Source organism: Hyperolius riggenbachi, chromosome 2, assembly GCF_040937935.1.
Source record: "Hyperolius riggenbachi isolate aHypRig1 chromosome 2, aHypRig1.pri, whole genome shotgun sequence".
NCBI lineage: Eukaryota > Metazoa > Chordata > Amphibia > Anura > Hyperoliidae > Hyperolius > Hyperolius riggenbachi.
In genome coordinates, this window is record NC_090647.1 from 98057261 (window position 1) to 98084936 (window position 27676).

The window sequence follows — 27676 nt, forward strand, 5'->3', positions numbered from 1 at the left end:
ATATGCACTCCCCACAGAGCTGCAGGGAATCCACTGAGAATGCTGTGCACATTGAACACAGAGGTGTTGTCTGTTTACAATCTCCTCATTCCCCTGCAGAGTACCTGCACATCACTCTTACATGTACCCACACTTACATTGCCTAGGGCCTGATAGATGTTCTTTGTTCCGGTTTGTACCTTTTACAAGTACTCTTACCAAGGACTAGTTTTAGTCTAAAGGGAATAAATATAGTAATCTACATATCCTTCTCACTTCAGTTGTTTTGTAAAATTCCTAAGCGTTGGCAGTTGAGACGAATTTCATGTTACATACTTTTAAATCAACAAAATTGTAATATGCAAATTAGAGGAGTCGGAGTCGAGGAGTTGGAGTCGGTGGAATCCTAAACTGAGGAGTCGGAGTCTGAGGATTTTTGGACTGACTCCACAGCCCTGAAGAAAAGTCAAGTTATAACATCTGCTCCAATTAACCATCTACAAATAGATAGAGGAAAAAGTAGAAGTAACAGATTTCCTCTTCCTGGAATCGCAGATCTCTGCAGATGGTGACTGCAGCCATGAGATTTAAAGGGAACTCGATGCGAGAATAATATGGAGGCTGCCATATTTATTTCCTTTTAAGCAATACCAGTTGCCTGGCTGCCCTGCTGGTCCTCTGCCTCTAATACTTTCAACCATAGACCCTGAACAAGCATGCAGCAGGTCAGGGGTTTCTGACAATATTGTCAGAACTAACAAGATTAGCTGCATGCTTGTTTCTGGTGTAATTCAGTTCACTGCAGTAGCCAAATAGATCAGAAGGACTGCCAGTCAACTAGTGTTTTTATCACTCTCACCTTGGGTTCACTTTAAAGCACAATCTACACAGTACGATTCAATTATGATTCTATTTACGATCCGATTAAATCCGACATGTCCGATCGGGATTCAATTGAATTAGATTTGCCATTGTTTTGTAATGGCAAATCGAATTGAATCGAATCCTGATCGGACATGTCGGATTTAAATCAGATTGTAAATAGAATCGTAATCGAATCGTACAAAGAATTGTATCGTGTAAATTGGGCTTAAAGACACTTGTTACTTAGGCGGAAAACTATGGTAAATTTGTTTAAGATACTAAAGGATAGAGATAACACTTTACCAGCAGAGATCAGGATAGTTAAAGCTATGGTCTTCCCAGTAGTAGCATTGGACTATAAATAAGGCCATTCTTAGAAAAAATGATGCTTTTGAATTGTGGGTGTGGAATACTAAGAGTTCCCTGATCTAACTAATCAATACTTAAAGAAATAAGGCCAGAGTGTTTATAAGAAGGGCTGATATTACTACTAAAACTCAAATATTTTGCACACATAGGCCAATATGCAATTAACTTTTTCTCCTGAATTATCTCCTAGGAGATACTTTTCATATTCTCTTTAAAATAACGTAAGCATTTTACAATTGAAAAAAGTACCTAAATGTTGGTGAAAAAGTACTATCAAAATTATTTTTTGTATTTTCTTGCTTGCTGGTGGTTTAAAGGGCATTTTATGACAAGGTGTGAAAATATCAGATAGGAGAAAACCTGAATTGCATATGGGCCATAATCGGAAGATCAGATTCTTTGGAGAAATCCTTGATGCTTGGAAAAATTGAGGGCAAGAGAAGAAAAGGACAGCAGAGGCTAAATGGATAGACCGCATATGTGAAGCTATGAACATGCCAATGCAACAGCTGAGAGAAGCAGTGACTGACAGACATCTCTGTCGGGCAAAAGTACATATGGTCGCGAAGAGTCAGTGTCGACTAAACAAATGAGGAGAGGCTTTATATAGTGCCGAGATCATTTGCAGAATCCATAGCCAATAGTTCATGCACAGTAACCCTATGGGCCACTGAACGGCTAGTGCTCCTGCCCCAGACCAATGGGCACTCTCAATCCTGCTCGATCAATACATTCAATCGATTGGAACTACTACATAACTACAGGAACCACAGATGAAATGTACAAAAGTCTCCATACAGGAAATATTAATCATTCAAAAGAAAAAGAATCTTCACACTTGTAATGTTCATTACCCAACAGGATCGGAATCATAAGGGAGAAAACAAAACGGTTCTCTGTGGACAGAAGAGGCAATTATATAAGCTGAGTTTGAAAACAACAGATACTCTTAATGACTTTGTGTTTGTTGTTATCCCACTGATGACGTATTTAAAAAAAACACAAGAATGTTTAAGCATCTGTCCCAGCAGGGCCACAGTGATGTTATTTGTCCTTGTTCTCCATTCTTAGCTGTCCTGACTATTGAGAGGGTGATAATTCCCATAGATAGGGTCACCTGCAAATTGTCACAGACATATTGAGCATCCGACAGACAGCCACTACTATTTGTGTTCACCCTCACTCCCTCTCAAAAGTACTGTGTCGGGCTGCACCACTAGTCTGCATTGCTACACCTGAAATGTCAAGCACAGTTATAGTTATAAGTGTTCACAGACAATACATTTATTCAAGAAATCTCTCCATGCACACGTTATCACTTTCTGCTCTGTCCCAGGTATACCCATAGCATTCTGCTAGAACTTGACACCTACAGGTGGTGTTCCCCTTATGGACAAGAGCAATTTTTACATTTCAGTGCTCCTCCCATTCATTTGCCAATAACTTTACCACTACTCATCACAGCATAATGATCTACTGGTAGATCTTGTTTTCTTCATCACCAATTAGTAGTCTTTCTTTGGGTGGTACTTTTTGCTAAGAATGTTTTTATTCTATATTCATTTTAATGGGAATAATAAGAAAAACAAATATAATTTCCCAGTTTTCAGCCATTATAATTTTAAAATAAAAACACACTACTGTGGATAAAACCCACATATTTTATGTTACTTGTACATTTGTCAATGTTTGAATTATGTCCCTAGAACAATATATGCTGACAATATTTTATTTGAAAATAAAGGTGTATTTTTCAGTTTTGCTTATTTACACTAGACCACTAACTACAAGCCCTTATTTGCAAAAAAAGAACACGAATATACCCTCATGATATACTTATTAAAAGCATAGATAGGAAAAACTGATGCTTGGGTGCATACAAAGATTATTATAATTCATGTATATAGAAAACGTAGAAAAAAAAAATCCTTACACACATCACAGACTACACTACACACAAATTATTAAAACAGGTCACAAATAACCAGTCCTAAGTAGACCCAGAGGTCTCTATAAAGGAGATCAAGTCATGCATCAAAAAAAAGGTGTACTTGAAAGGTGGAATAAGCTGAATTGCCTTCAAGGAATTGCATGGATCATTCATAGACTCTTTGCATCTTAGATAGAGTTAGTACAGGCTGATATAAACTGATGTAAAATGCTGGTCCCAATCCGAATTGCAGAAAAGGAGCAGCCAATAGATGTCACACATGGATATAGTACAATCAGACCCAATCACAGTCCAATGATGTGTATAACAAGTACAGCTTCGTAAGGTTGAGCTAGGGTTAATAGCCAGGAGCATCAAACAGCATATATTGTGCATTCCAGAGAGACAAATTCAAAAACAGAAGCAGCACTGTTTGACATTTATTGAATTAGAGGATAAAAGAGGTTGGATATCAGCAGATAGTGATGAGACAACTGGCTCTGCTCGCCCTTTGGGACGTGAAGAGAAGGTCCACTTCTTTCCCACCTTTTTCCCTCTCTTCGGGGGTTCAAACTTTCGTGACATTGGTGGAAAGAGACATGTCATTGTGTCTGGAAGCCAGCAAGATGTCTAATTTAAACCCGCAGGAAAAACATGTCCTGCGGGAATTTCAGACCAATGAGAATCTTGTTATCAAGCCATTGGACAAGGGCGGGGTCTGTATGTGTCACAGGATTCTTAGTCACAGGGAATGCTATTGTAGGGTCTCCCCATCTAGGCCTGTAAAGAACCAGAGGGCACTGTTTGAACTTAAACTGCCACTACTGGAGTTAGCGATACACAAGTGGCCACATTTTTGAAAGTGGATAACCCTATCACGCCTACTTTTTATGCATTCCCGAAAGTCCATAAAAATTTACAGAAACCCCCGGGATGCCTGATTATTTTTGGGATGCGACGCTTTGACAGAAAAGATCAGTGTATACAGGGACTGCTTTTTACAGCCACATGTACACAGACTCCCGTCGTATAAACGAAGGGAAAATTGCAGCGCTGGATCCCAGGGAGGAGAGTGTGCAGGGGCTGCTGCAGATCTCTCTGCGGTGGTTTTCTTTTTTCATGATTTTAGGGTCTAAAAGCCTGCAGAAAAATGGCTCCGCTTTTAGACCCTAAAATCCAGAAATAATCATAACGCTAGGCAGGGTTAAATTAAGTTAATTTCAATCCCAGGTTTTACTGAATATTTCTCCCCCATCATATAGCAGTTCATGTGATCAGGAATGTTCTTGGATTTAGGGCCCCCTGAGGAACCTGTGCATTAGACTTCACTGAATAATCCATGAGCACACAGGTAAGGCAGCCAGCAAGTTTCAGGCAGAAGGTAAAAGTGCTGAGTCCTGGCTGATAATGATGGGCTTATCTTCTGCCTGACACGTGTTAGCCGTCTTACCTGCAGGTTTATGAATTATTCAGTAAAGGCTATTGAATTTTTACCTACTTCCATCAGAGTTGCTCCTGGTTAGTGCACTACAGTATCCAGCAGTGGGGGAAATGTACTGTCTGTGGATGAGAGGTTTTTACTTTTTCTATTTAACCCCAACTAAAACAATTGTACCAATCTAGACTTCAAAATGCAACTCCCCATTCACCAAAAATAAATAGATCCTGGGTGCACAAGTCTTTTTTTTTTTTTTTTTTTTTAATGTAGTTATTACTATCCTCTTTAAACATACAACCACACTTCCTTCCTTTTCTACTGATGGTCAACCAACAGCCATTTAGCTTGTGCCATATATGGACAAATTATGCATAAGGGTTTCTTTACATGGAAATATAGTACTATTTGTTGTCAGAACTACTTCTATGTGCGGAGAGTTGGTGACACTAGTGTAACAGCTCCCTCTACAGGACAAAAAAAAAAAAAAAAAAAAAAAAAAAAAAAAAAAAAAAAAAAAAAAAAAGGGTTGTCCTTGTGTTAAAGCAAACCTGAAGCAAAAAAACCCAAACAACCCCCCCCCCCCCCCAAAAAAAAAAACAAAAACAACAACTATGATATAATGAATTGTTTGTGTAGTACAGATAATGAATAGATTGTTAGTAGCAAATAAAATAGTCATTCGTATTTTCAGTTATATTTTTTTATAACATTGCATCATACTGTTACAGTTGCAATTTTAAAACCTTACTCTGTCTCTCATCTCAAGCTGTCTCTCATTGTTTCTTGGCTGTCTAAGTTCTTCAGAAAACAGGACTGTATTTGACCCAAGTTGTCCAATAGCTCAGAGAAGCTCTTTTGCATAGATAACAACTGAAGTTTTTTTTTTTTTTTTTTTTTTAATCTTCCTGTGATATGAGACTATTTTCTTTGCTATTACTACACATACAATTCATTATCTCATAAGTTTATTTTAGCTTCAGATTGGCTTTCAGTCCACTTCTGTCTGAGCGCAGATAAAACAGGATTGTCATATGGGTATAACTGTAAGTGCTTGTGCAATCAGCGTGAACAGAAGCTCTGTGCAACCAGTGTGCTTGGTGCACTCCTAGTACTAACAATACACGCACACACAGGGGACATCCTCACAATACACACACACACACACACGGGACATCCTCACAATACACACACACACACACACACACACACACGGGACATCCTCGCAATACACACACACACACACACACACACACACACACACACACACACACACACACACACACACACACACACACCATCCTCACAATACACACACACACAGGGGACATCCTCACAATACACACACACACGGGACATCCTCACAATACACACACACACACACACACACACACACACACACACACACAGGGGACATCCTCACAATACACACACACACACACACAGGGGACATCCTCACAATACACACACGGGACATCCTCACAATACACACACACACACACACACGGGACATCCTCACAATACACACACACACACACACACACACACACACACACACACACACACACACACACACGGGACATCCTCACAATACACACACACACACACACACACACACACACGGGACATCCTCACAACACACACACACACACACACACAGGACATCCTCACAATACACACACACACACACACACACACACACACACACACACAGGGGACATCCTCACAACACACACACACACACACACACACACACACAGGGGACATCCTCACAACACACACACACACAGAGTACTCAATACACACACAGGGGGCGTCCTCACAATATACACACACAGGGCCTACTCACATTGCCAGCAGCTCCAGGGCACTGAGTCTATCCTTGCTGAATGTGAAACAGTTCAGGATATTCACTACTTTTGTTGCAGGTATAGCCACCATTTTCTGAGAAAATAAATAAAAGCACAAAGACAATAGTAAGAAAAAAAAATCCATTAGTGCCTTGATCAATTACAACACTGATAGTATTAAAACCTTCAAAGAGATCATATTTTTCCAACTAAAGCAAATTTATTGTCTAGGGTACACTGTGTGTGTTAACTATGGCATTGTCCAGGGTAGATGACATTTAACAGGCCTGCAGTGGGCTCTTCTAGCGAGCTATGTAATGTAAATCAGTGTTCATCTACAAATTAAAGGGGAATTGAAATTGTAAGAAAAAAAACAGTTTCACTTACCTGGGGCTTCTGCCAGTCTCTTGCAGCCCTTCCTGTCCCATGCTGGTCCTCCACGGTTCTCTGTTCTCCCGACGCTTTTGGTACTATCGTACAGCCGACGGCAACTGCGCCTGTGTGCCCTGAGCCACGTGTACCTTTCTATTGCGGAGTAAGATACGCGTGGCCTGGGGCATGCAGGCACAGTTGCCGAGTCCATCGAACCAAAAGCGGCTGGCACCAGCAGAATCGTGGGGGACCAGCGCAGGACAGGAAGGCTGCTCGGGGCTGGCAGAAGCCGGGTAACAAACTGTTTTTTTTTTTTTTTATATATCATTTCAGTTCCGGTGTTTGTTTCTTATCTGGACTATAAATGGACTGGACTAAGGCCTGGAACCCACTAGCACTACGTTACTAAGCAATTGAGACTTGAAAAGTTCATGCTAATGTTGTAATGCTATGTGTGTGTTCTCACTTGAGTGATGTGATTTTATAAAAATCCCCCTTAGCATTGTATTAGCAAGAGCTTTTCAAATCACTAGTGCTTAGAAATGGCTGATAGTGGGTTGGAGCCCTAAAGGAGGTGCCAAACAGGTGTGACAGTTATACATGAGAGTCTGTTCTAGACACTACGATGTGCCAGATGTAAACTCTGTATGTTCATCTAACTGTATACCGTGCAAAGACTGCATCTACGTATTGCCATTCAACATTTTTCTTTTACCAGAGGTAGTATTTAATGGGGTCATAGTCAATATCTCTGTGAGTGAAGAATAAAGAAATTCCATAAGGAGAACACTTACATGCTGCATCGCTTTCACTGCTTTCAGCTGAGGCTCTGCCCATGAAAAATATCTCAGTAACTCGATCACCTAGAAAGTAGAGGAACAATTAAACTTAGAGAGGAACTGCAGTGATAACATTATGAAAAAAAGTGCTTAATGTTTACAATAATCATCATTTATAAATTATTTAGTCAGTGTTTGCCCATTGTAATATCTTTCCTCTCCCTGATTTACATTCTGAAATGTATCACATGGAGGCATCTTTACTGCTGGCAGGTGATGTCTGTGGAAGGAAATGCTGCTTTTTTGGCAAATGGAAACAGCTGTTATTTCCCACAATGCAACAAGGCTCCCACAGTGTGATGTCAGTACCTAGGTGCTGATGTCACACTGTAGGAGGAGTTTCACCACAATATCAGCCATACAGACTTCCCTGATAATCTCTTTGAGAAAAAGGTAAAGATTTCTTGTGGGAAAGGGTTATCAACTACTGATTGGGATGAAGTTCAATCCTCTGTTACAGGTCCTCTTTTAGCATGCTTATTGCTTAGAAATAAGTTATGTCACCTCTGCTCTACACAAGGTTAGGATCAATGGCAATTATGTAAAACTGCTTACTTAGATTCTGAACATACAAGACACCCAGCCCCCTCCATCATAATCCAAACTCAGGCTGTCAGGTTGAAAGTATCCATGCTGCTGCCACTCAATTTGTGCAAGTGAGGAAAAACAATAACAATGTTTCCCTGTCCTGCAACACAGAGTGCAGAGTCCAGGCTGGAAAATAAGTGCATTTTTTTTCCTTAGGGCCTGTCTCCACTCGTCATCTTTCTGCATGACTTGTCTGACAGATTTGCATTGCTGTCGTCAATTGTTTATCTATATGTGAAAGACGCAGTCAAGTGGAAACTAGGCCACTGATTAACATTGGTTCTCAGTTTTCCTGCGCAGAAAATGCACAGAAAATCTAAGTAGTGGAGACAGGCCCTTATAGTTTTAAAACTCCATAATGAAAATGGAAAATTCATTTTCAACCGTATTAAACTACTAATATTTAAGCAGCACTGAAAGGTTTACAGCAGGGGTCTCATTTGCGGCCCTCGATACAATATTTTGTGGCCCTCGCAGGCAAAAGCTTCCTTATAGTTCGCCTCAGTGCTCCCAAGTAATCTGCCGCATCCCCGCCGCTAAATAAGGGCTGCAGAGCCCCCAAATCGCCCGGGGGGCAATCCGCCAGCATTTCCTGGAAGGGGCAGAGCTTTCAGCTTCAGCTCTGCCCCTCCTGACATCAATCGCCGCACGGATCGCCGCTTCTCCCCGCCCCTCTCTGTGAAGGAAGAGTGAGAGGGGCGGGCAGAGGCGGCGAATTGAGTTTGAGACCCCTGCTTTACAGCATATTTTGGAAAAGTGGAATTTCAAAACAAAATATACCTGCAGTATTGTGATGCAGAGAGGGAAGGCATGAAAAGAAACTTCATAAAGGGCCAACTTATGGCCCTTATTCAATCAACTTTTTCTCCTCCGTTTTCTCGTAGGAGGTAATGTTTCATCTGTAGCTGGATAGTGTACCGATAGCTACCAAACGGATCAACGGGAACGATTGATTTTGGACGGAAAGCGATCGTTCTGTCAGCGTTTGCACAATGATTTCACAGCAGATTCGATCACAGTGATTGAATCTGCTGTATATTGGCGGGAAAATCATTAGGTGCATGGGCCCCTTTAGGGGAGAAAGCTTTATCTGCTTTGTTTCCTCACTAATTACTTCCCTAGGAGTACATCTGATAATTTTTCCTGCAGTCAGTCTGCTTCAGTGAGGTACAAATATGCATTCCAAAGACATCAGCAGTCTCAGTGATTTATATTCATTTTTTACTGTCTTTAATGTTTGCTTAATTTGATACTACTTTCACAGCTTCCCATTTAAAGGGAAGGTCCAAGCAAAATAAAAAAAAAATGAGTTTCACTTACCTGGGTCTTCTACCAGCCCCATGCAGCCATCTTGTGCCCTCGTAGTCACTCACTGCTGCTCCAGTCCACCGCTGGCAGCTTGCCGACCTCGGAGGTCGGCAAGCCGCATTGCGTACATTATTACGCATTCCCGCTAGTGCAGGAACATTAACACATACATTTTTACGTGTTACTGGTTCTATGCGTAAATTTTTATGCATTGAACTACTAACACGTAAAAATGTATGTGTTAATGTTCTTGCACTAGCGGGAATGCGTAAAAATGTACGCAATGCGGCTTGCCGACCTCCGAGGTCGGCAAGCTGCCAGCGGGGGACTGGAGCAGCAGTGAGTGACTACCTGAGCACAGGATGACTGCATGGGGTTGGTAGAAGACCCAGGTAAGTAAAACTCATTTTTTTATTTTGCTTGAACCTTCCCTTTAAGGATGTAGATTCTAATGCTACGTACACACATGCGACAACGATCGTTCGTTGTGACCGACGAACGAACTTTTAATTGACAAAAGAACGACCTAAGTAAAGTTAGTTTTAAAAAGGTGTGTAACGATCTGATCGTTAGAACGAACGTCACATCACGTAAAAGCAACTATTGCGCTTGCGCATAAAAATGAAAAGTTCCATGGAGAAATAGTGAAATGCGCATGTCAAGCCTAGTACGAACGATCGTTTCCAACGATGTACTACTTTTGCAAACGATCGTCGTTGGGAAAAATCCGCCAAGCTAGATCATTCGTTTTGAACGATCTAGCTCGTCTGTTGTTAGACTTCATGGTCGTTGGCTGCTTTTTTTCAAACGATCGTCGTTTGAAATGATCGGGGAACGATCGTTTCAAACGACTATAGCCGCATGTGTGTACGCACCTTAAGTCCTGAATTGTCGCCTGCATTGTTTTTGGATGTAGAAGCTACGTCATGCGCGTTAAACAGCTGTGGCGGGAGATAACTCCCATGCGCGTTCCTGATGGCACACACTTGACCATAATTGGTTCCTGTGAAAACTTTTTCTTAAAGAACTAATCAGATTGCCTGATAATGTTGAATAATTGCTGCTAAAGCTATTGGGAGCATTCATTCAGTAAAGGCTTTGTAAATATTTACATTGTTGCGCCTCAGTGCCATTGTCAGATTTCAGAAGAAAGGAGCTTGAACGATGCAATTACTATGATTAAAAATTGATTGTTACAGTTATTAAACAGCACAGTAAATTCTGTGGAAGAAAAAAACCTGAATGGTGCATACCTACATCCAATTTTAATGTCTGATTATTGGCCAATTTTACCGCTTCCATGTAATGTGAGGATTACCTACACAATCTGCTCATAGTATTAATTTATAATTAGGTGACTGAAATTAAGAACTAATAGTTTGCAATTTGTTCTTGAGCTAAAACATTTTCCGTATCAAATATAATTCTTTGAAATCAGTTTTTTCTCCCTTTAAGCACCCTGTATCATAAAATCAGAGGTCATCCTATAGGATTTCAGCATATGTGTCTCAGCCCCCTTTTACACTTCCATTGCAATTGTGCATTGCGTCACCGCATGTTAACGCAATGACAATGCAACGGGGCCTAGCACACTTACTGCTTCACGCCTGAAATTCCCGAATTACCACCGAGCCAATACAAAGTCAGCAGCAAATTACCGTAGGACTTCCGCGGTGATGCAGCAGAAGTCATTGGACGACGCTGGAATTTAACTGACGGGAGGGTGGTGCATCCCAGCACGTATGTGCAGACCAACCAGAATCCCAGTGATGTACTTCCTGCCCAGAAGGGAGTACTTCACTGAGCAGAGGCAGCGTTATGCATATGATCCTGTCGGCACACCCTGCTGCAGGGTCACGTTTCTCATTTATTGCGTTGCGGCAGGAAGCTGCAGGAACATCATATCCACACCGCAATGCAAAAGAAAACAGAAAGCGTAAAACCGGCCTTAAGGTTGACTTAATGTAGAGTTACAGAGAACCCTCCCAATCCTCTGAGCAATCACAACACTACTGAATTTGTACACTGATGTTATCGGAGGCCCTCCTGGTTTGCCCACCAGTGCTCCCACTTCACAAATAGACAATACATGAGCCCAGTATAGCTGTGCCCGCTACCTCAGCTCTTCTCCCTTCCAACCAGCAGGGGGTGAGGGAATCAAGGGGAAGCCATCAGCCGGAAGCTTAAGTGACAGCCAATCATCACCACTTCTCCAAGTTGTGCAGTTTACCTATTAGTGGCCATTTTCAGTCGCTTTTTGTAGTTTACTGGATACATTGACATTTTATTACACACAGTTGCACAGGTTGCTAAAATTTCACCTCTAGAGATGGTTAATGAGATGGTAATAAATCTGGATTGTATGTAGATTTAATGCAATCTGTAATGATTAGCATCTCTATATTCACCACACCCTGTGACGTGTTATTAGCATGTTTCTCACATTACCTGTTCACAAGAGAAGTATCCGTGTACGTATTCTAAAGCCTTGACTTTGTATTCTGTCATAACAGCCTGTGGACAAAGCAAGAAGCAGGGTGATTACTCGTCAATTAATCCATTGTCAAATAAAAAAAACAAAAACAACAGTTTACTGTTCAACTAAAGGTATGTACACATATCTGATCGTTGTCAGCCAACAATTGAGTGTGTGTACAGAGGCCACCTGTATGATCCTGCTTGAAAGTTTCGGACTATTAAAAAAGGACCCTGAGCACCTCTCATGGGTATGTCTAGAGACTCCGACCAGTACTGCAAAGTACTTAAAGATGCATACCTTTCTGTAGCTGGTGCTCTCCTCTTTCATTTGATGCCTGAATCGCCATTCTACACAGAATAGTTTTCATTCGAATTCAATTTAAAAATCACGGCTGCCATCTTGGCTATGTTATAACTTCTCGGTCACCCCTGTCTTCTCTGTTAGAGGAGTGCATCACTAAATGAAGCAGGAAGAGGAAGTGACAAGCATGGCCATTGCAAGAGGCTCCTCCATGGGCGTGGAGCGGTCTTAAGGTAGTTAAGCCAGACGACTTCCAACAAAGTCGTGCTATGACCCATAGCACGACTTTGTTGGAAGTCGTCTGGCTTAACGACCTTAAAGAGAATCTGTATTGTAAGGGGGGAAAAAAAAAAAAAAAAAAAAAAAAAAAAAAAAAAAAAAAAATCGCACAAAAGTAAACATACCAGTGCATTAGGGGACATCTATTACCCTCTGTCACAATTTCGCCGCTCCTCGCCACATTAAAAGTGGTTAAAAACAGTTTTAAAAAGTTTGTTTATAAACAAACAAAATGGCCACCACAACAGGAAGTAGGTTGATGTACAGTATGTCCACTCATAGAAAATACATTCATACACAAGCAGGCTGTATACACCCTTCCTTTTGAATCTCAAGAGATCATTGTGTGTTTCTTTCCCCCTGCAGTTCTCATGCACTGAAGTTTCAGGCTGCTTGTTTTTCTCCTGCAAACAGCTTTGCCCTTGTCTGTAATTCTTCAGTATGTGAAAGCCCAACCAGCTCAGAGGACGATTTATCCAGCTTGTAAAAGATGAGAGAAGAGAGAAGCTGCTCTAATCTAAATAATACACAGGCAGTGTGCATAGAGGGGCCTGGAAGGGGGAGTTCATAGCAGAACCACAACACTGAAGAACTTGGCAGCCTTCCAGACACAGGCCGACAAGTCTGACAGGGGAAAGATACATTGATTTATTACAGAGATAGTGATAGCAGAAAGTGCTGCAGTAAGCCAGAACACATTAGAATAGCTTTTGGAACTTGTAGGATGATAAAAAAAAACAGGATGCAATTTTTGTTACGGAGTCGCTTTAAGACCGCTCCACGCCCATGGGCGTGGTGGCAGCCCCAGGACCGCCTAACGCCGATTGTTGTCAAGTCCTGGGGCTACAGTTTGCGCGAGATACGCGCGCATCTCCTGCTCGGGGGCGGAGCTCCGCCCACTCTTCAGTCTCCAAGCGGCGATTGCCGCTCGGAAGACTGTTAGACGGTACGCTGTCTATTTACATGTACAGCAATTGGCAGCAGCAATGTACTGGGGACAGCCGTGTGGCACGGCTGTCCCCTCCTGAGGCTGGGGAGTGATTGGCTGTCATAGGCTGAAGCCTATGACAGCTGATCTCCCCAATTGGCTGGCAGGGGGAGGGAGCAGGGGATTCAATTTTTATAACAAATATTTATAAAAATAAGAAAATAAAACAAACAACTGTGGAGTGATCAGACCCCCCCAACAGAGACCTCTGTTGGTGGGGGGGAAAGGGGGGGGGGGGGGAATCACTTGTGTGCTGTGTTGTGTGGCCCTGCTGCTTGGCCTTAAAGCTGCAGTGGCCAATTAATAAAACAGCCTGGTCTTTAGCCCTGTGGTCCTGAAGTGGTTAAAGGACAACTGAAGTGAGAAGACTATGTAGGCTGCCATGTTTATTTCCTTTTAAACAATACCAGTTGCCTGGCAGCCCTGCTGGTCCGTTTGGCTGCAAAAGTGTCTGAATCACACCAGAAACAAGCATGCAGCTAATCTTGTCAGATCTGGCAATAATGTCCGAAACACCCGAACTGCTGCATGCTTGTTCAGGGTCTATGACTGAAAGTATTATGGCTAATAATATTAGAGGCAGAGGATCAGCAGAGCTGCCAGGCAACTGCTATTGCTTAAAAGGGAAAAAACATGGCAGCCTCCATATACCTCTCTCTTCAGTTGTCCTTTAAAGGCATACCCATGAGATGTGCTCGGAGTCCCTTTAACCCAATTGTAGCTTCAATAGAGTTATCTCGTTTGAGATTAGTTCTGCCGACTGAGGTCAAAAGCAGTGCACTTGTTGTGGTGTAAATTATTGGAAAGCTTTGATCTATCTGTGCTAACAGTAAATATAGAAACTGAAGGCAGAAATCCTCTGCTATTGACTCTCACTCCCCCCTAGTGACAACTGGCCATATGTACACATTACAGCAGTACTAATTAGAAGCAAGGAAATATAAGAAATGAAAAATGTGCTTAAAATAAATTGGCCTGGAACACTTGGAAGCTTCTAAAGAAATTGACTGCTAAAGGGCTAAGAAGCCTCTGTGGATAAACCGCTATGCCGTACCTTTCGGACCTCATCCAGGACCATCTCAAATGACTTTTTATCCATGATTGCTCTGCTGTCCTTTCAGCCCTATTCACAGTCCATAAAGCCCAAACACTGTATACAGAAGTCTTCCTCTTCAGCTCGGAGGTGTCTTGGTCATATCAGTCATATTACAGAAAGGTAAAGACAGTATTCCATCTTCATGAACAGAGGATATTGGCGCAGCATGCAGGGCACACGTTTTATATGTTACTTCCTCCTACTTCCTCCTGAAAATAAATAAGAGAAAATATAAGAACAACATTTATATAGCCTTTCTAAATCCTCCTGAAGAAGGCCAACGTATTTTGGCAGAAACGCGTAGAGGTTTCTATCTTCTATCTTACAAGTTGGCAGCAGAGACCGTGGACGTGGTATACCGCGGAAGCGCGCAGCGGTTGCCTATGCAAAAAGATCCAGAGGTCTGTCTTTGAGTGGTGACGTCACCCGAAAAACTACAGCCAACACACACGAGAGTTACGCTGAGCAGGAAGTGTGGTGAGCGAAGCTCTGTATTGTCAAAGCGGAAGTGACACACGCTACACTAGGAGGCCAGCGTGAGAGCACTGAGGGAACCGGACTACAGCGGAGCTCCCGGCTAAACGATTGAATACCAGGAGGGGTATGTGGAGTGTATAAGGATCCGTATAGGACTGTTACTTGCACAATCCCTTGTTAAGCAATTGATCTGACTGATACCTACATTCCGTATCTGGAACACAGGATACGAATGGGGGAGGTCCACTAGAACGGCTGTCTAACTGATCTGAGTCCCTATCAAGTCTTGTATATTCATATAGGTAACTGCTGGGGCAGGATTCAAACATATTAGGAAGCACCATATCCCCAAACTCTGAGAAAAACTTGTATATATACACCTTTTATATTATATTTTTATAATTTTTATTGCATATTTTTCTGAAGGGCCCTTCAGTGGTGTGTATGAAGGAACGGAGTGGAATGGATGAATGGATTGGGGCATGATACTTTCCTGTTTATATATTTTTTTTCTACATCCTTTTGACCTATAAACAATAAAGTGAATTGATTCCAGTAGCGCGTGTTAGACGTATATAATTGTAACATTTATATAGCGGTCATGTGTGAGAATTGTTATCTAGAACAGCTTGTTTGCAGCCATTGTGGAGCTTGCACTGTGCTGTTATGTGTCTGAAGTCAGGTCCCAGACTGCCGCTTACATGTATGAGGATTTAAGCAGAGTGTAATTATGCATTTCGATTTACAATTTTGTGTGAATTTGGGTTCACAAATCTCCTTCAGGGGCTGCCAATTCAGGGCCCATTTCCCCTACATGCATTTTCTGCACAGAGATTTGCATATCAATGTATTTCAATAGGCCTGTTTCCACTATATGCAGAATAAATCTGGACAGCAGTGCTACAAAATTTAGAATCGCGCATGGTGTTTTTGTGTTTGTTTGGGGGTTTTTGTGTGTATGTTAATAATCTGAAAAAATAGCTATTTTGCATGCAAAAAAATTTGCAATAGCATGCGATTACGCATCTGGAAAATAGCTACAACTATGCATGCTTGAAGTGGAAACGTACCCTTAGACCACACGTTTGCTTATTTTTCTGCACGATTTGTGTTTCAATGTAAGTCAATAGGTATACTAAAAATTCACATAAAAAAATGTGCATCTTGCACTAAAATTCACATGTGATTAATCAGATGTATTTTAATGTAAGTTAGCTTCATTGAAATTCACCACAATGCAGTAGCACAGAACAGCTTGTGCACGAGCTGCTCCGGCTTACTGCACAGGTGTGGACACCCTCGTACATGAAGGGGAGCGGTCGCTGATCTACTTGAAGGGACCCAGCAGGAAACCTCATAGCGAAATGAAATTCCGTTACCATGATAGGATGGACAGCACCCTCTACAACTTTTAAGGCAAAAGAAATACCGAGAGCCCAATATAGTGTAGTATGCAAAACAAGGGGTTGGAAATGAAAAGTATATAATGTATATACTCACAAACGTGGGTTACCGCCTAAGTAAAAACTGCATAGGCAGGTGAGGAGATTAGACCTGTCCTCACTGAGGATTAGAAGTCGCTCTTTGTAGCTAAGGAAAAATGGGGATCAACCCCTCCACCAGGGGTGGATATTGATAATGTAAGAGTGAACAGAGGCACCAGCAGGATAAAAGGTTCTAAAAGGCTTAAAATTCCTCAGGAGGTGGTGGTGGACTCACCTCCCCGAAGCAGACAAGATACCGTCAGTTTTATGACAACAGGTTTATTAATATACTCCAAAACAAACAGTGCAACGCGTTTCACTGGTATGTTCCCACTTCCTCATGCAATAAACAGATAGGAGTACACAGTATAGTGTCTAGGTCACGGATAGCGCCTCTGTCAGAGGAAGTGGGAACATACCCATGAAACACATTGCACTGTTTGTTTTGGAGTATATTTATAAACCTGTTGTCATAAAACTGACGGTATCTTGTCTGCTTCGGGGAGGCGAGTCCATCACCACCTCCTGAGGGATTTTAAGCCTTTTAGAACCTTTTATCCTGCTGGCGCCTCTGTTCACTCTTGCTCTACAACTTTTAGGTTGTGGATAGGTTGTAGTAAACTACGGCCAAATTATTCGGCCAACTACTTTGCATCTTCAATACGACAAGTTCATATTTGATTTCTAGGTGGGGCGAATGAGGTTCCGGGAGGCCGGTGCGGGAAGCCTCCACAGGAGGGTTGTCAAACAATAAGCTGAGGGGGCAAAAATCTAAAACATAGTATGGCTGAGTCGACGGCTGCTACGGAGGGGAGCCTGTCTTCTGTCTGTTGTGTAAAAGTGCACTATCATCTCAACAGGAAATGGAGCCACAGGATCCAGCCCGCCAGGTATTTTAAATCCATTACAAAAATACAGACAAGATAAGGGTATGTATTGATTGATGTAAAAATATGCTCCAGTAAGACCATATCAAAGAAGGTGACATGCTGTTGTGTGTATGCTGTTCGCTTAGCAGCAGAAAGATTTGATGTATGGTTATATGGAACTTTATTGTTTGCACTGGTTTTGTCTCCCCTGGGGAGTTTTTGGTAAAAGCTTTAAAATCAAAAATATTTTGAAAAAAAAAATACACACAAGAAATGTTTTTCAAAACTCTGCTATGATATGCAATACAACTGGGGACCATACTAACCCTTTCAGTTATTGGGTTTAAAATTCAGTAGAAATATTTTCTATACAAGCAACAAAATGACAGCTGGAATCTGATTGGCTGCTGAGAACAACACCTCCTATTCCCTCCATTTATTTAAAGGAGATAAATGTAAATGTATTTTAGCTGCCATAAATGATAGTCATTCTATCACATCACAGAATGCAGTAAAGTGCAATCTGCAGTAGCGATGCAGGCTGCAGCAATGACTTACCCCACAAACTGGGGACCGTGCATGGCGATCTGCTCTATCAGAGGCTGCGGGCACCCTGCACAGGACCGACCGGAGGGTGCGCAGCTTCGAATGAGAAGGTGTCAGCAGTTCAATGAATGCACAGCCATCCCTAATGCTAATCCATGTTATATTCCAGCGCTGATACAATGTATCAGTAGCCCAGGACACAGCAAGGAGCACTTCCGGAGCAGCACAAAGCCTGGGGCCCCACCGGGGCTGTAATGTCTGATTGTGCTGCCCGGAAGCTCCCTTCCACGCTGAGCAGCGCGCATGCTCATTGTGAAGTTAATAGTAAAATATTAAATATCTCCGCTTTCACACATCCTACACTCCTCAAATTTTCAGGGTAGGGAGGGGACCACCAGAATGACACCTATGCCAAATTGCAGCCCCCAAGCCCCGCTGGTTCAGGAGATATATTACACAAACTTATCTCGGGAACCAGCGGGGCTCGGGGGCTGCAATTTGGCATAGAGGTCATTCGGGGGGTCCCCTCCCTACCCTGAAAATTTAGAGAGTGTGGGATGTGTGGAAGCGGAGATATTTAGTATTTTATCACCAGCAGCATAATTAACTGCACACTGAGCATGCGTGCTACTCAGTGTGGACTGTGGAGGAGCTTCCGGGCAGCACAATCAGACAGTACAGGAACTATACGGGCGCTGTGTGGTGACGCCCCAGCACCGCCCAGCCTATCTGCACAGTGCTGCTGTGTTGTGGGAGGGAGGCGTTTTAACCCTTGCGGTGCTGGAAGGTTGATGTTTTTGTTCCAGGAAGAAGGGAAGGAAAAGCAGCTTCAAGCAGGCTGGACCCGCTGTAATATGTATTTACTGTGCCGCCGAGTTTAGCTTGGAAAGGTATGTGGTCTTCTGCTCTGCTTCACATTACAGCTGTCACCGCCGAGGCTAATGTGTTCTAAGTAACCGTGTTATGGGTTAACTGTCACGTGACACGTGTGTTTATTGACAGTACGCCCCTGTAGATGCTCTCTAGCTAGGGGGAAAAGGCCTATTTGAATGTAATTATATTTTAAAAATTCGGAACTTTTTACAATGATTTGATTGACAGGCAGAAGTATTTTATTAACCCCCTACAAGTACAGGACTCAAACATTGATCAAGAGGGCCTTCCTTTTTTTAATTACATTTATGTTGGATTCAGTGTTTATAGTGTTGTTTAAAATCATAAAGGATAGTATGTAATTTTTTTTAACTGGATTTCCACCCTCATGCTGGGATTATACGGGTCGATTATGGCGCTCGATTCTGCGCCTGATCGTTTTGCACGCTCGATTCTCTTATCTTCCGCTCGTTTTTCTTAACATTTTTTCATTTCACTTCAATGAGAAATCAAGCGGCAGGATGATCGAACGGTGGTCGGACATGTCGGAAATTATCTATCGAGCCATCGTAATGGCTCAAAATCGAGCTGTGTATTCCCAGCATTAGGGCTTCCAAAACTAATAACCCGATTGCTAGCCTGCAAACACCCTAATGTACTTGACATTAGATAATAATAAAAGTGCTGATTAGATTACACAACATTATATTGCTGGCAATGTGTTGCCAAACACTTGTAGAGTCCCAATCCAAGTTAGAACTAGCTTTCTTTCTTTCTTTCTCAGTTAAAGGGGCACTACAGCAAAATTTAGGCTATAGGGATTTCCCTAGTAGCATGTTTCTTTTAGAAAAAGCAACACATATTAGACGGTGCTTTGGTGCTTTTGTTTACAAAGGTCATCTGGGTCATTTATAGCTCAGATACAGATCCTGCTATCACCAAGTCAAGGGAAGCTAGGCTGTGTGATAACCGCTAATATCTTTCTCCTATTGGTCAGTGCAAGCCCTGTTCTCCTAATGCAAGTTCATTCAGCAGCAAGCACCTTGCGGGGAAATGTCCTAGGTAAATAAACAGGCAGCCTGTATATTTACCTAACACCTTTCACAGCATGACGAGAACAGGCTTGCGGGCTTGCATTACAAGAACGGGGCTTGAGCTGACAAGAGGAGAGAGATAGCTGTTAATCACACAGCCTAACTGAACTGAGCAGTGCTTTTCAGCGCTGCTAGATTTGGGCGCAGCCATCGCCGCCATAGACTGTAATGGGAATCAGTCTATAGCGGCGCTCAGTGAGTAACATCGGCTCCGTCAGAAGACAGAGCCGAAGTTGCTTAAAAAACACAATAATTCGGCCTCCAGCAATCGCTGGAAGCCGAATTATTTCATTCCCCCACTATCCATGGTGGCCTGGAGGGGAAATAGTAATTAAATCAGCCCGGACTTGTGCAGAAGCAGGATCAGACATATACCGCTGTATCCTGAGCCCAAGTCTACCAGCGCCGATTTTAAATGTACTCTAACTGAATACAGAGTATGTCGCTTCCTTTGCGAGGCCAGGATCTGTATATGAGATATAAATCTTATACAGACGGCCTATCTAATTTGTGTTTCTCTTGCCGATAGAAACGTGCCACTAGGGAAATCCCTATAGCCTATATTTGGTTGTAGTGCCCCTTTAAGAATCCAGAGCTTTAAATGACAGGGTTTTTTTCGCAGTAGGGTAACACATACAGTGCTGCCCATAATTATTCATACCCCTGGCAAATTTCGACTTAACGTTACTTTTATTCAACCAGCAAGTATTTTTTTTTTGTTTTTTTTGTTTTTTTTACGGGAAATGACATAGGTGTCTCCCAAAAGATAATAAGACGATGTACAAGAGGCATTATTGTGGGGAAAAAAACATTTCTCAGCTTTTATATACATTTGTGCAAAACGTGTCCAGTCCAAAATTATTCATACCCTTCCCAATGATCAATAGAAAGGCCTTTATTGGCTATTACAGCAATCAAACGCTTCCTATAATTGCAGACCAGCTTTTTGCATATCTCCACTGGTATTTTTGCCCATTTATCTTTAGCAATGAGCTCCAAAGGGTCTTCTTGCCATCACCCTGATCTATGATCTTTGATTAACTTGCCTTGATATGACACATTCCAGAACAATGTATTTATACTCCTGAAATCCACGGGGCAAAACTCAGTGATGTTTTCAGGTTGAGACAGAGCTTTGCGCAGTAGCTCTGCCTCTCCCTGCCACTCTGTCTTTTTTCACTGAGAGGGGCAGGGAGAGTTGGAGATCGGTGGAGATTGACTGGACTGGAGGCAGAGCTACAGCGCCAAGCTTTGCCTCCCCCAGGCAGCAAAATCCACGATCTGGAAAGCCGTGAAATTTTGCCCTGGGGTTTTGGGGTATAAATACTATCATTAAACATCAGAGGTCTCAGTTTCTCATGTTTCTGCAGGTGAAGGGGACTTGTCACTTGTGGGAGGAGTCGTGCATGACATGCCTGATGTAATACACAAAGCACTCTGCAGAAGACGTTTCATCACTGCTATGGCTCTGTGACAGAAGCTCACAGTAACATGCAATTCAAATACAGTGTATGTCTGTCTGGGATCCTTGTGTCCCTGGCTGTGCTGCTGCTATACAGCTATGATAACCCTGAGGTAAGTCACCCTATACACAAGTTAAAGTGTACCTGAAGCAGTACAGGGTGGACATATGGGACACAGAGGCATGTTCTCTGGTCCATGACATGCCTCTGTGTCCCTCATGCGCCGCTCTCTTCCCCTCCTGCGCCGCGCTATCACCTCCCGAAATTGTTGACATACAGCTTGTCGGCGATCTCGAGGGAAAAGGGCATCCATTGCAGGACAGGCACTTCTGCAAAACGCCCACTCTGGGTGTCAGGATTGCTCCCTCCCTCCTCTCAATGGCCTTTCGCCGCTTATCCGCCGCCTGTTCCCCACCTTTCTAAACTTTGTGCTTCTCAGCTCACAGCTCTGCAGTGTTGTGACCCCTGGAAGGGAAAGTAAACCATTACAGACTTCAGGGGGTCGGGGAGCGGCGGGGATGGACGCTACCTTATCCGGCTCGCCCCCCCAGATCAGGATGTTGTTTATTACAAATGCACGCCTGCTTAGGTTCTCTTTAAAGGGGCACTATGGCTAATGTCTTCTTTTTTTTGTCACTTTCATGTATTTATTTGTGTGTGGAGCAATGTTAATAACATGTATTGTGGCAGATCAAAAGGATTTTTTTACACTGCCACTATAACCCTGTAGCAAAGCTGGCAATGAAACGGACACCTACTGTTTCTATGGTAGCCACCAAACTTCGAATTTTGAAGTGCGCAAGGGAATCATTGCCAGCTTCGCTACAGGGGTCCTTGGCTGCAGTGTATAAACAGAGATCTGTACGGCTGCATCCTGCACTGTACGGTGGCTGCATTCTGCACTTTACGCGCTGAAGTGAGCTCAGTAACTGCACAATAGTGCAGTTAGAAGATGGAACATCCTAGCTGAGCTGACCAGAGGGGTGGACAATAACAGCAGCTCAAGCTGCAAAAATGAATGCCTCCTACTGCTAAAAGGATTAGTCTGAGTCGCGTCAGAAAGGTAAATCTTCCGATGTGACTCTAAAGCTATAAATGGATGGTGGCAGTGTAAAAATCCTTTTGATCTGCCACAATACATGTTATTAACATTGCTCCACACAGAAATAATTATATGCAAGTGACAAAAAAAGAAGAAATTGGCCATAGTGCCCCTTTAAGGTGCGTACACATGCTCTTCTAAACTTATGTGAACTAGCTATTTGAGGCTGCCTCGGCTGAAAATCCAGTGCTAGTACAAGTGTCCTTAGAGGTCATTTAAAGATCCGAAAACAAATATTTTTATTAATGTAACATTAGATACTTGCCTCAGGATAGCCCAGAGATTTCCCCGACTCTCCTGCAGCCCACTGTTCCAGTGCGGAGTCCTAAACATGTACAACAAAAGCTTATCGAATATGCTTCTCGTGGCCGCACTCCCAACATGCACAAGCACATTCATACGAGGTACACACAAGTATGGTCACTGCATGCCCAGTTGGGTGAAGTCACGTTTTTTTCTTCCGTGCACTAGTGCCTTCACTTTACTGGACATGCCCAGTGTGGATGTGTTTGCACATGGCTGGGAGGGTGTACAGAAGAAGGAGGGGGTCCTGTGCAGCAGTGGTGGCCTCGAGGAGGATCTGGCGGAGCAGTGCTTTTCAGCGCTGCTAGATTTGGGCGCAGCCAGCGCCGCCATAGACTGTAATGGGAATCAGTCTATAGCGGCGCTCAGTGAGTAACGTCGGCTCCGTCAGAAGACAGAGCCGAAGTTGCTTAAAAACACAATAATTCGGCCTCCAGCAATCGCTGGAAGCCAAATTATTTCATTCCCCCACTATCCATGGCGGCCTGGAGGGGGAATAGTAATTAAATCGGCCCGGACTTGTGCAGAAGCAGGATCAGCCATATAGCGCTGTATCCTGCGCCCAAGTCTACCAGCGCCGATTTCAAATGTACTCGGATCTGGGAAGCCTAGTCTAGACCATCCAGAGGCTTCTCACTACTTAGAGGCTTCTCACTACTTAGGTAAATAAATTGTACCCTGCTTCTGTGAGAAAACGCGGAGAAGCCGCCGCGTGTACTAGCGGCAAGGCGGCTGAATCCACGTCCAGCACGGCGGTTTCCGCGCAGCAATGCATGTCTGGGTCGGCTGGGCTCTCTGGTGCACCTGGATGGAGAGCTACGCACGCACGCGTCAGAAGTCAGGACCTTTATGCCAGCAGGAGATGTGTCAGCTGATCAGGATGATCAGCTGATTCCTGCTGGACTCCTGATTGGCTGAGTGGCTCGGGCGGGGCGGCAGAGTCCTGCAACTATATATACAGCTTGCTTGTCAGTTGCTGGTTGTCTGCCATTGCGAACACTTACGTGGAAGCACTCAGACCTTAGTCAGATCCAACAGTGTGTTAGAACCAGGAGGACCTGGGAATTCACACTGAGCCAGATTACCGCTGTTATTATTGTGTTATACTTTAGACTAGTTCCAGGGTGTCGAGACCACGGACCTCACACCCAAGTCTAGGAAAACTTTGTACCATCATATTATGCTCCAGACTAGTTCCAGGGTGTAGAGACCACGACCTCACACCCAAGACTAGGCATTGTTGATATCTGTTATGACCTATTGCATTCCTGACTATCCCTCTGCTTTCTGATTCGGTACCTACGTATATCTGATTACCTGTTGCCAGACACTGCTTGCCTTGGATACCGAATCAGTCTTCTGTCTTTGTACCTTATCTGTCTGTGTGTTGCTGACCTGACTTGCCCGACCCAGAGAGCTATCTCCCTCCTTTAGAGATAGTCTCCAGACCTGCCAGTGACGTCTACCTGTCAGGTGTCACTCACTCGCAGGTCCTTCCTACCTTCACCCTGGGACTCCACCCCTTTGGAGGTCTGAGGCTGCTGGAAGGTTTCTGTGTTTCCCAAAAGGCAGTATCGCCCGTACTGCCAAAGACCACCTGCGCCTCGGGTGGTCTTACTCAAAGTTATTACTGTTGCACCAAGCACTCACACTATATAGGTGTCCAGAGGTTAGTACTATATCTGTATTATTGGTGATTCTGCAGATCATCAATGATCAGGTATATATCTGTATTCTTGGTGATACTGCAGATCACCAATAATCAGATTCTCTCTCTGTGTGCTGGCACCGATCGTTACAGAACGGCAGACCAAAACCAAATGGACGCACTGTATAGTCATGTTGAAGTCCTGACCGCCGCGGTAAACAATCTTTCCCGGGCAGTTTTGAACCAACAGACCCAGATTAGCCAGCTATTTGGGGCTATTCAGGAACTTCAATCAGCTATAAACTCAGTGTGATCTCCTCCAGTCACGGACATTCGTATGCCCGTACCTGAAAGGTTTTCTGGCCACAGATCTGACTTTCAGAATTTTAGAAATAGAGTGTTATCATACTTTGAGTTAAGACCTAGTTCGTCGGGAACCGTGGCACAGAGGATTACGTTCATTAAGACTCTGTTGTCAGGGGATTCCCAGACCTGGGCATATAATCTTCAGCCAGGGAAATGAGGCTTTTGCCTCGGTTGAGGAATTTTTTAAAGCAATGGCTATAATTTATGATGATCCGGACATTGCCTCTACCGCTGAGCGGAAGCTCAAGACGTTGCGGCAGGGCAAGGGTCCGGTTGAAAATTACGCGCTGCTGAGTTCAGGAAATGGGCGGTATCTGCGAGATGGGGGTCATTTGCACTTTTGGATTGTTTTTTGGCAGGCTTGTCTCATGCAATTCTTGATGTGATGATTGGACATCCTGAACCCAAATCTCTAGACGATGCAATTTCTTTGGCCGTGCAGATAGATCGCCGTTTGCGCTACCAGAAACAGATTTGTGGTAGGAATACTGTAAGGTCTATCTCAGACAACCCTTCTCGATCTTCGTCACCCTCTGACGAGCCGATGCAAATCGGATATACAGGGCTGAGTCAGGTGAAGAAGGGAACAGAAATAAGCAGGGCTGTGGAGTCGGAGTCGAGGATTCGGGGCAATTTTGGGCACCCGGATTTGGAGTCGTGGTTTCATAAACTGAGGAGTCAGAGTCAGGAGTCGGAGTCGGATGATTTTTGTACAAAATCCACAGCCCTGTTAAATATTAGACTAAGGAGTCGGAGGCGGGGCCACTTTGGTTACCCGGAGTTGGAGTTGGAGTCTGAGTAGTGGTTTCATAAACTGAGGAGTTGGAGTCGGAAGATTTTTGTACCGACTCCACAGCCCTGGAAATAAGACCATTGTTGCATGCAAAATGACTAAAAAGGCTGCTCAATGTTCAATGCCAAGTATTAAGTATTTTTTTTTCCTACGTAGGACATACGCTTAAAGGTGGTGCATGATGGCACGGCAGGCCAAGATTCACATTCGCACCTGCAAATGGCAGGAACAATAGATTTCTGCAAATATATGCAGCTTGAAAATGGGCCAATAAAATTCCACCTTGGTGGAATTCGACTGGTTCTTTTGATAGTAATGTCAGTTGCCTGTCCCCTTGTGAAGCAGCTTCCAGGTCCTGTAATTTCCTGTTTCCAGTGGGCAAGTGAGTGTCCATTGTGAATATGGAACTATCTGGTACTCTGCCCATGCATGAATGGCACTGCAGTCATACGTCATCCACCTGCAGACAGACTGGGATTTGTAGCCCTGAGTTATTAACACTTGCAATGAAAAAAACACAACAATTTCTAAGCAGGCTTTGATACTAAATATGCACGTGTTTATATCTTCATGAAACATGTAACTTTAAGTACAGGATAACTGAAGTGAGAGGTATATGGAGGCTGCCATATTTATTTCCTTTTAAAGTAAACCTGTGATAAAATAAAAGCATGAATTTATACATACCTGGGGCTTTCTCCAGCCCCCTTCAGCCTGATCTGTCCCTCCCCACCATCCTCCGCCTTCTGCGCAGGCGTGGGAGAGATAAGGGAGTGTGCGCAGCCGCACTGTGCATGCCACGACTGGCCATAGTTACTGGGACCTTAGCATAGGATCCAAAAGCCGGAGGATGGTGCCAAGGGAGCAATCAGGCCGAAGGAGGCTGGAGGAAACCCCAGGTATGTATGAATCTTTATTTCAGGTCATATCAGGTACACTTTAACTACTTTAGCCTTTTGGACGTAGCTGCTACGTCCAAAAGGCTGCTGCTGCGCGCTCCCGCACCAATCGCACGCACGCTCCCATGCAGCCACCTGTTAGCTAGGAGATCAATGAATGGGAACACATTAAACACTCCCTTACAGGAAGAATTTTTTTTTTTTACTGAGGCCATCTTGTGGCCAAATAGTAAAACTACATCTACATACATTTTTTAAAATAAACCCACAAACCATTACATTTAAAATTAACTGTTTACCTCCCACACTTCCAAAAAATACCCACATACAATTTTGAATTAAAAAAAATTACAATAAAAAAAATAATAAATAAATAGTTACCTAAGGGTCTGAACTTTTTTAATATGCATGTCAAGAGGGTATATTACTATTATTTTTTTAAATTATAAGCTTGTAAATAGTGATGGATGCAAAACTGAAAAATGCACCTTTATTTCCAAATAAAATATTGGCGCCATACATTGTGATAGGGACATAATTTAAATGGTGTAATAACCGAGACAAATGGGCAAATAAAATACGTGGCTTTTAATTATGGTAGCATGTATTATTTTAAAGCTATACTGGTTGAAAACTGAGAAATAATGAATGTTTTCCATTTTTTTCCAAGTTTCCCATTAAAATGCATTAAAAAACAATCCTTAGTAAAATGTACCACCCAAAGAAAGCCTAACTGGTGGTGGAAAAAACAAGATAGAGATCAATTCATTGTGATAAGTAGTGATAAAGTTATTGGCGAATGAATATTGCTCAGATGCATAAGGTGAAAATCGACTGAAGTCTGGTCTGGTTAAAGGACTTCCGAGGCCAAAACGAAGAAAATTACACTTTACCTTTTTCTTAGCAGAATCCACGGAGGACGCCCTGCGCATCCTCCGCTCCGTTCCGCCGTCAGTGTATGCCTTTTCGTTCCCCCAGGGCTTGCCCCGACCCCACCGAACGGGTCGCATCGATGCCACCCCTAAGATGGCTGCCGCCTTGATCCGCGGCAGCGCAGTACACTTTGCCGCGGATGCGACTGCG

General features: G+C 43.2%; 2 protein-coding genes across 9 annotated transcripts in view; one reads left to right on the forward strand and one right to left on the reverse strand.

Annotated features, from left to right (window-relative positions):
* The window catches only part of PROSER1 (proline and serine rich 1), a 54871-nt gene extending 36584 nt beyond the window's left edge, over positions 1–18287 (reverse strand). For 4 of the 5 annotated variants that reach the window (XM_068267106.1, XM_068267105.1, XM_068267104.1 and 1 more), the window contains exons 1-5: positions 18065–18287; positions 14635–14885; positions 11983–12048; positions 7594–7662; positions 6427–6521 (exon numbers count right to left, since the gene is read on the reverse strand). In XM_068267106.1, the coding sequence (XP_068123207.1) occupies positions 6427–6521; positions 7594–7662; positions 11983–12048; positions 14635–14679 (275 nt within the window). In that variant the 5' untranslated portion in view covers positions 14680–14885; positions 18065–18287. The remainder of the gene's footprint in view (positions 1–6426; positions 6522–7593; positions 7663–11982; positions 12049–14634; positions 14886–18064) is intronic. The other variant, XM_068267103.1, reaches the window with a different exon arrangement.
* A 450-nt stretch (positions 18288–18737) lies between these two features.
* NHLRC3 (NHL repeat containing 3) overlaps positions 18738–27676 on the forward strand; it is a 71486-nt gene continuing 62547 nt past the window's right edge. For 3 of the 4 annotated variants that reach the window (XR_011025691.1, XM_068265033.1, XM_068265034.1), the window contains exons 1-2: positions 18739–18942; positions 21390–21594. Coding sequence is in view for 2 of the 4 variants with exons in the window: in XM_068265033.1 (XP_068121134.1) it covers positions 21511–21594 (84 nt within the window). In the remaining 2 variants the exon portion in view is untranslated. Of the gene's footprint in view, positions 18943–21389; positions 21595–27676 lie in introns of all 4 variants that reach the window. The other variant, XR_011025692.1, reaches the window with a different exon arrangement.